Source organism: Vigna unguiculata, chromosome 10 (genome assembly GCF_004118075.2).
Source record: "Vigna unguiculata cultivar IT97K-499-35 chromosome 10, ASM411807v1, whole genome shotgun sequence".
Taxonomy (NCBI): Eukaryota; Viridiplantae; Streptophyta; class Magnoliopsida; order Fabales; family Fabaceae; genus Vigna; species Vigna unguiculata.
The window spans coordinates 31,778,439-31,787,824 of NC_040288.1; the positions used below are offsets into that span (position 1 = coordinate 31,778,439).

The following is a 9,386-nucleotide window of genomic DNA, read 5'->3' on the forward strand; positions in this document are numbered from 1 at the left end:
CAGGAAAAAATTCTTCTTATACATTTCTTTTAATACACAACAAATGTGTGTTATTTATATTATAATTAATCATAATTTTTTCTCAAATTTTCTTAAAAAAATGTTTTGTTTCCTTGCACATTAAAATAAAATATGATTGAAAGATAAGATCCGCAGATTTACATTAATATAAGATTAAATGTGCATTAATTTATGTAATTAAGATATTCGAGCTAGCTTTTGATATAAGATATGAATGGATAAATATACTAAGACATTAATATAATATATATTAGAATTATGAAATTCACATTTCATTGAAATTAGAATTAAATTAAATTTGTCACCTTAACTATTAATGTTTAATGTTCAATTGAGTATGTCAGTTATGACTTAAAATACTTCCTTAGTTTTGGTGAGAATCTCAAGTTTTGATGGGTCTCTATTTTTTAGACATTTCTTTTTATACTTCCATAATTTCTTCTTGCACCTTCATATATTTTTAAAATTCCTATTTTATCCCATCATTTTCGAAATCTGAATAATATAATTCAAAAATATTTCGGAAAGCATAATTCAGAATGTAAAAAATTATATTTCGAATTTTCACAATTTGAAATAAAAAAAAGTTATTTCTAAATTACACAATTCAAAATATAATTTTTATTTTATATTTTAGATTGTACAATTTAAAATATTTTTTTTTTATTTTACGTTCTAGAATGTATAATTCAGAATCTTTGATGACATAGAGTATGTTTGAATTACTCTTGAAAAAATTAAATTTGGTTGAATTAAATTGAAACATCATCCAACAAAAAAAAATATCAAGAGTGTTTATCTGAATGAAACCAAACTTTGAATCTATTTAATAAACAATGAAACTTCAAAAAAAAAATTGTCAAACAAGTGAACGTGACTTTCAATGTTCTTTAAGTGACTTTTGAGTGTTCAAACAATAATCTAAATACACTGATAGTATCATACCTTCTAGAATGAATCTTATTGCCTAAACTCAATGAAGATAAGTTATCAATACTTAAACTCCATTTGATTACATGTCTCCAAACAATTTTTCCATCTTCCTCTATATGATGGGATGTCAAAGTGATTTAACCTGTCTCACTTTTTGATGAGTTAGAAATTACAATCGATCCAATCTACCACGGGTTAGTGGGTTAATTCACTTACAAATATTTTTTTTTTGCAATTTATTTCATATATTTATTGCATTATAATAAGAATAAATTGACTTAAGTTATTGTTTTATAACAGTGAAATCAAAGTATTCACCAAATTCTCAAAATATTCTTATAAAGATAATAGTTAAAGATTAAAATATAAATATATATAACTTGACAAACAAATTAATTAAATATTCCAACTATTCAAATATTATTAAGCAATATTCTATTTCTCTCCCTAAAAATATATCTATTCCCATGTAGTCTTATTTGAAGTCTCTTAAAGCCATTATTCACAATAATATGTATAAATATAGATCGAGAAAAAAAAATTACATTATAAAAAACAGTAGTTTTCTAACTATTTACAAAAAAAAAAAAAATTATTAAAAAAAAGAAATAAGTATTCATAGGATAAACTTACCTAAGATTCAAAGTTATCACCAACTCTAAGCATGTATAAGCTCAATCAAAGCTTATTCAATTTTTTCCACCATACATCATTCAAAACAAAAGCCTTTAAAAATTTGGACTTTACTCAAATAGTCACGTGCATAAGAACGCCATTTAGTGTTAATATTCATGAATTGCAAAGAATTTTTCAAAAATTTAATTTATCTCATCGTCACTATAACGATGAAAAATGTTAAATGTGTATCCATAATAATAATAATCAACTTCCACAAGTGAGAAATCATTAAAAATGGTCAATATCACCAAGTAGTTCATGATAAGTTCCAAATAAATGAAATATCATCAACAATTTTAGTAATCCAACTACATTAACTATAAATGACATATTTTCTTCCGTATTTGTTTGAACATGTGTTATTAAAGGAAAGATTCGATGTGTGCACAACACATGGTATCCAAAAAATAATTCGAAATTGACATTTTTGAACCATTTATATGAGATATGAGAAAGATATCTAAATTGAAATAAAATACAGAATTGAAATTAAAAAAAATTGTATCTAAAATGCTCTCAATTGATATATTCTTTGTAAGTTATCAATACTAAAGAAATTTTAAAATGTATTCAAAGCTGTGACATTTTCTGTTTCTTGTATTCATTACCTATTTTTGAGTTTTTTAATTATTGATTATAGCAGGAATACATATTCAAAACACAAACCTATTTGTGTTATATACAACCTTGACACGAATACATTAGTTTCAACATTTTTTCAGTGCATCATTGCAATGAAATTATTAGGTTAATAATCGTTGTTTTGATAGTCGGATATATCCATAATAGTAGGATCATAGTTGTGGTCCTTAAAAGAAGAATAATAAGATGATGCCACCAATTATTATTGCTGAAATAAATAAAGAATTTAATATTATTGAAGCAACTACTACTTTGGTATAATACCTATGAATGGTCCTAATAAGGTTTGTAATAGTTCTAATGATGATATAATTGTTTAAGGGGCTACAAATTACAAATTATATGACACTTGATTTTGAATAGGTCACCAAATTAAACCACTTGTTGAAAAATAAACTCTACTACGCAATGTAAACCAACCCCAATAATTGGAGAGAGAATATTTAAATCAAACTCAATTAAACTTGTTTCGTCATCATCATCATTTGGCATCAACAACTTGTTAATAAAATTTATATTTTCATGTCAATTTGATGAAGTAGAATTTTTGTGGGAAAAAAAAAGAAGAAAACGTAAAAGAGAACAAATGCAAAAGAAAATGAAAAACAAAACATTTACTGTTTGCAGTAAGTTATATATATATATATATATATATATATATATATATATATATATATATATATATATATATATATGACCTAATTTAGCTTAAGTAAGTGTCTTAATTATAGTTTAATTCGAGTTTTTTTTTTTGTTTAACAATGTGTTTGTCCTATCAAGTGTCTTGTTGTGGAGTTGGTCTTTGCTATTTCTTTTTGATGTTATAATTTGTTTTAAACTTTTTCAGTGTCACTTTTGAAAGAATTTTTTTCTTATAAATTATTTTGATATTTATAATGATTTTTAGAAGAAACTTAAGGAAAAGAGTGGAAAGAAGGGAAAAAGACAAGAATGTTTCAGTAAAAAAAAAGTTAAATATAAACAAAAGTAAAACCATCCATAAAGTGTAAACATGATAGAAGAGTAGTAATGTTTGATTAGTTATCATTATAACTATCAAATAGATGTTAATGTAAAAAGGATAATATCTATAGACGATTCGATACAAGAACTTCGCTTAGAACAATATTTATTGTAGTTTGTAGAAAGGGTTAGAAATGTAAACAATAAAGAGAAAAAAGGGGTTTTAAAAAATATAAAAGAAAAACATATAAAAGTAAATAAAAATAAAAGGACAGTTTGATCTTCTACCTATTTTGTAATTGAATTTTTCATTGACTATTTTTATAATCTATAATCAGAGACTTTGAATTAACTAAAGAACAATAATATTATGACTTCCATTTTTTGACTTTCACCATTTAATCCCTGACGTATGACTTAATGTGAATTATTGATTATTATACTATTATCTTTTTTTTGAAAGAATTAATGGTCACACTAAACTATGTCAAGAAGTAAATGATAAGAGTAACAAAAATAGGAGTCAAAGTATAATTTTTGTTAACTAAATTAGCTTCAATTAACTCATTAAAACTTTCATTCATTCTAAGTGTATACGACTCAGCTTCTAATTATACTTTCCTCATTCCAAATGTAAATAATCTATTTTTCTATTTTTTTATTAACCAAACCGATACACAAATCACTACAAAAAAAATATTTTTTAGTGGAGTTTTTTTTTTTTTTTTCAATTTGCAGGGGTTTTCACCCTCTACAAATTAATTTGCAGAGATTTTTTGAACCTTCACAGTTAAACTTGTCACAAATTATTTGTGGAGGTTTTGAGCAACCCCTAGTATCTAAATTATATTTATATTGCGGAGGTTATTTTATGGAGGGTTTTAACCTCTTTTATTAGTGACTATTATTTTGTGAAAGTTTAAAACCTCCTTTATTTATTATTACCTACCCACATTTATAATTTATTAATTTAATGAAATTCTTTTTACAATAAAAAATAAACAAAATATATAAATTTGTAAAGTACACAAATATTAACCAAAATTAATTTTCTTAATGATTTGATAAAATATTAACTATTACAATGTAAATATAAATAAAGAAAATACATAATGTTGAAAAAAAATACATAATATTGGAAAAAATTACACAATGTTCTAAATATAAAAAATTGAATTTAGAATTTAAAACTATACTCATACAAAAATTAAACTATTGATCTCTTTGTTGTCGTTCTTCCTAATCCTCTGCCGATTCTTTTTCAAAGCGCTTGTACCCAATAGATACTCGAGCTCATTTGCATCACCAAATTGAAATGTTAAAAGAAAAATATTAAAGTGAAAGTTTAAAAATTTAGAAGTTAGAAAAAATGAAACAAAAAATATAAATCTTCTCGATAAAATTTAAAATAGTAATCCAAACTTAATTCAAATTAATTAAACAAGCATGAAGGCATAAGTGACACTTTCTGTACTGATTATAACCAAAATTGATGTAGATTATAGACTCTTATTGGTTCTCTAATCGATATAAAAAGTGAAAACTTTTTTATACCAACTCTATTTATATAGATTTTAAAATTGTTATAGAAAGTTTTTTAATCAGTATAAAAAATCTTCGTTACAATAATAAAAAGTCTAATAATCAATAAAATATTTTTTTTACTGTTGATAACTTCAAGAGGAAAAAAAAAATCTAGCTATGACATTGGCACTTGGCCATACCTCATTTGGGATTTAAAAAGGTATGTCGTGGTTTATTTAGAAAACATGATGTTTCTTTCATTATGATATTTGTGATTATGAAAAAAATGTCTAAAACTTAATTTCCATTAATTCTAAATACCATGCCTCAAGCTTTTATAGTGATACATTTTGATATGTGAAGTTCATATAAAATTCAAACTTTAGGTGGATTTCATTGATTTCTTTCTTTTGATGAAGATTAAACTTGAATTGTTTATTGTGCTTAATGAAAAAAAAAAAAAAACGAGGTAACCAAATTATGAGCTTCACTAATGTTTTGAAGCTAATGGAACTAGTAATCAAACTATTTGCAGGGATAATTTACTGGGATATAAATACTTATATAGCAAAATTGAAATACTTAGCACACACATGATCAAAACCTTACAATTATGTATATTTTGATTTATAGTCAACACCTTAAAAAGAATTATTATTTGCAAAAGAAAAATAATAGTGTTGGGACGTAGAATTTGTGAGATTTTATGAATAAGATTTATCTTGCAAAATATTGAATACACATTCACGCACTCTATTAGACTATATTGGGACAATATAGTTACTTGTAATGTTGTTTGTAATTTTATTAAACATGATTGAACAAAAGGTGGTAATCTTTTACCAAAAGAAAAGATTTACTTAATAATTAAAAATAATAATATTTTAATTATATATTTTATTTTTTAATTTTAAAATTCTAATATTATTAAAGTGAGCGACTATATATTTTTTGGGTTAAATATGTTTTTGGTCCCTTAGCTTTGAGTAAAAATTATAATTAGTCATTCTTTGAAATTTTTGACCATTTTAGTTTTTTACCTTTTACAATGTGTGAATTTTGATCCTTTTAACCAAATTTTATTAAACTTATTTGGTCTTTTAAACGTATTTCTCAACTAATATTAAAACGGAAATGTATGAAACAGAGTAAAACTCAAATGCTATCATGAAACTTGTTTGAAATGTTAAATAAATTTAACAAAATTTGGTTAAAATGACTAAATTTATGCATTTTTAAAATTAAGGGACTAAATTGAACTAAGATTTCGAAAAAGGGGTTAATTTTAATTTTTACTAAAAATTAAGGAAAAAAAATATATTTAACCCATATTTTTTTTAGATGCAAAAGTATTATTTTTCTTTGACAAAAACATGTTGAAATTGATAAATTCCTTTGTCATTGTAAGTCTTTTTCATTTTCTCACGTGACCTTTATTTTGTCTCTTTTACTTTCTAACTTTCACACCTTCAACGACTCTTATTTGACGTAAAAACTTTTAGTGACTCTCATCCCAAGTGACGTGATATTGCCATTACTTATACGCGCACCAATATAAATTTCGTGGTGGAAATGAATCAATAAGAATACTATTATAATTTTTTTATCCATAGAAGTTGAAAAAAAAATGACAATACGTAATATTAATTTACACTCTTTTTACCAATTACTTTAAGGTTTTGTGTGTTCATGAATCAAATCATATTACTGTTATTCTGTAACCATTATTTTGTACTTATAAAGAAATTATCTGTTTTGTGCCGACCAAAAAATAAATAAATATTTTTGATGACTTCTAAGGTAATGTATAATTAAAAAATGTAAAATATTAAGAGATCGGTTGATATAGTACATAGATTAACAAATACATCAATAGAAAACAAAGGAAAATATAACAAGTGAAAAAAAAATATTATGTAAAACAAATATTTGTAGTTAAATTAGGAGGAATTTTTTCCACGTGCAAAGCCTGAATTTTTTTTAACAATATTGTTAATGGAAAAGCACCTTAGTTTAACAACCCCAACTTCGAGAATGGTACAATTAACATTTAAATTAAGGAAAAGCACTTTATAACACCCCAACTTTTCATAATGGTATAGTTGTTTATATTATCATACAATTATATTAATGTAAAAGCAACTTAACAACCCTACTTTTAGTTGGCCCTATAACTTTGCTTGGCGTAAAATGCCAACCCTTTTGCCTTATAAGTCACTCACCACACCAACCTTTTGCCTTGTGCAAGGAGGTTTTAGGTCGTGTACCCTTCACAATAAGAGCTCTCTATAAAAGGATCATCTCATTATTGTGTTAGTGCTTCTTAATTATTTAGTTTTCATTTCTTAGAATATGAACTCACTACTTCTTTTCATTTTCCTTCAGTTACTTGCTGCAAGAACTTCAGCTAATTAAAACTCCTACCAAGTAAGTATGTTTATATTTTAGTGAAAACAAAGTTAAAAGTATAGTTTTACTCTCAAAGTAACATTAGTAAAATTAATAACAAGTTCTTGAAATCATACACCATTTTTCCTATATAAATTTTAGTTGCGGTAAATGTTTGAAAGGGGAGTACTTTCTTTTAAACTCATCAAACCAACTTTATATATTTCAAATATTATTGGACGGAGGAGCTGAATTCATAACCTCTTTTACCTTGTGTTCAAATTTTATTTTTTTCTAGAAAACTCATTAGATGTCATTAATTTTAATGAAATCAATCATATATTTTTAATTTTAAATAAGAAAAAAAAAACTAAATTTTTGTTATTGTTTTCAATGATGAATAATTCAATCATTGATAATAAAAAAAATCATTTTCCTTAGTAATTTCACCCAGATAATGTAACCTAAACTTTGTCTTTTGTGTTGACCTAAACAGTCACTATGTTGGAGGGACATCAAGTTTTTGGCTTTGGCTTTGTTGTAGTTGGTTTGTGGCATCTCTTCAACAACGTGAAGCTCCATGCACTTAGTTCCAAATCCTTCACATCAACCCTATGGTTTCCCACCACAAAATCAAGATATTTAGAACTCTACTTTGTGATGGCATGCAGCACAATCTTCATCTCCTTGGAGCTTTTCATTTCTCCAGTTCATCACCAACCATTTGACCCTGATGGAACCATTCCCACCAACCATCTCCACAACTTTGAACACTCCTCCATGGCCATGTCCTTCTTGGTCTATGCCTTCTTTGCCCTAGTTCTTGATGCAAAATGCTCTAAAGCTCAACACGAGTTAACTCATCTCTTAGGAGCCTTAGCTTTTTCCCAAGAATACCTCCTCATCCACTTTCACTCCTCAAATCACATTGGACCAGAAAACCAATACCACTACTTCTTGCAACTTCTGATTCTTGTTTCCATTATCACCACCCTCATGGGAATTGGCTACCCTAAGAGCTTCTTGCTCGGCTTTGTTCGTTCCGTGAACATAGTTTTCCTCGGTGTGTGGCTTATAGTTACAGGGTTTCTGCTTTATACGCCAGGGTTTCAATCCAAAGGGTGCGTCTCGCACGTTAAAGAATATAAGGTCACATGCAGTGACGATAAGGCTCGTCATCGTGCTGTTGCTTTGGTGAACATTCAGTTCAGTTGGCTATTGATTGGAATCACCATTTTCGCTATGTGTTTCTACTTGGTTTTGGTTAGAATATACGGTGAAAAGGTGGAGTATGTTTCGTTGAGCAAGGAGGAATGTTACCTTGAAGAAGATGAGTCAAACATTGACATTGAATGCCAGAAGAAAAGCATACAGGGGAAAGTTTAAAACATGGTTTTTCCCCAGAGCTAAAAAATTTCACATTTAGTTTCTTGTATTCGAAATTATTTTTATTTAAATGCTTTGGGGTTGCAGGTTCGATGTTATTTGATTTGATGTATACAAAAATCATTGTCCTCCATTCCTCCTGTAATAATGTATTTGGAGTAGGCTTGCTTTTGCTAATCAATTAGGATGAAACAATTGGCTTGGTTGCATAAACGGTTAAAATAACTATCTTATCTCCAACTACTATTCTTTAATATAAAAAAACTATCATTCTTATACTCACTTTACATCTTAGATGTCACTTTCCTTTTATCATAACATTCTTATCTTTAAATAAGGGAAAATTAAAGAAGATAATAAAAAATATTCAAACAAATTTGTTATAGGCGGACTTAGATCCATGTTTTTGTATTTTTTTATTTATAAATGCAAAATTTATCATGTTTAATATACATTTTAATATATACATTATTAATAAAAATTATAATTGATTTGTAAACTATAGATTCTAAAATATTAGCTATAAAGGTTAGTTAGTAACTTATTATTATTGATTCTAAATTAGTCTCTAATTATTGATGTCTTTCGAGAGAAGATGTTGGGAGATACAACACCAACAAGACATGAGTTTAACCCACACATTAGATTTGATACTACCTTTAACCCAAAACCTTAAAATAATGGATTTGTGGGTCTTTATCCTTATATGATGCTTCCCCCTCAAGTTAACCACGAGTACCCATTTTTGTATTGTTGTTCTCAATGAGACACATTTATTTCACCCTCTATAAGGAAGACTTTCCATACATGGACTCGTATGATTGCAACTTTTCCTAATTTATTAAAGGGTT

The 9,386-nt window shown here is 26.4% G+C and overlaps 1 protein-coding gene across 1 annotated transcript; it reads left to right on the top strand.

Annotated features, from left to right (window-relative positions):
• Positions 1-6,974: 6,974 nt before the first annotated feature.
• On the top strand, positions 6,975-8,817 carry LOC114166183. The gene is made up of 3 exons (XM_028050864.1): positions 6,975-7,073; positions 7,147-7,188; positions 7,646-8,817. The coding sequence occupies exon 3, from the start codon at positions 7,651-7,653 to the stop codon at positions 8,533-8,535; it is 885 nt and encodes a 294-aa protein (XP_027906665.1). The 5' UTR covers positions 6,975-7,073; positions 7,147-7,188; positions 7,646-7,650; the 3' UTR covers positions 8,536-8,817.
• The last annotated feature ends 569 nt before the right edge of the window (positions 8,818-9,386 follow it).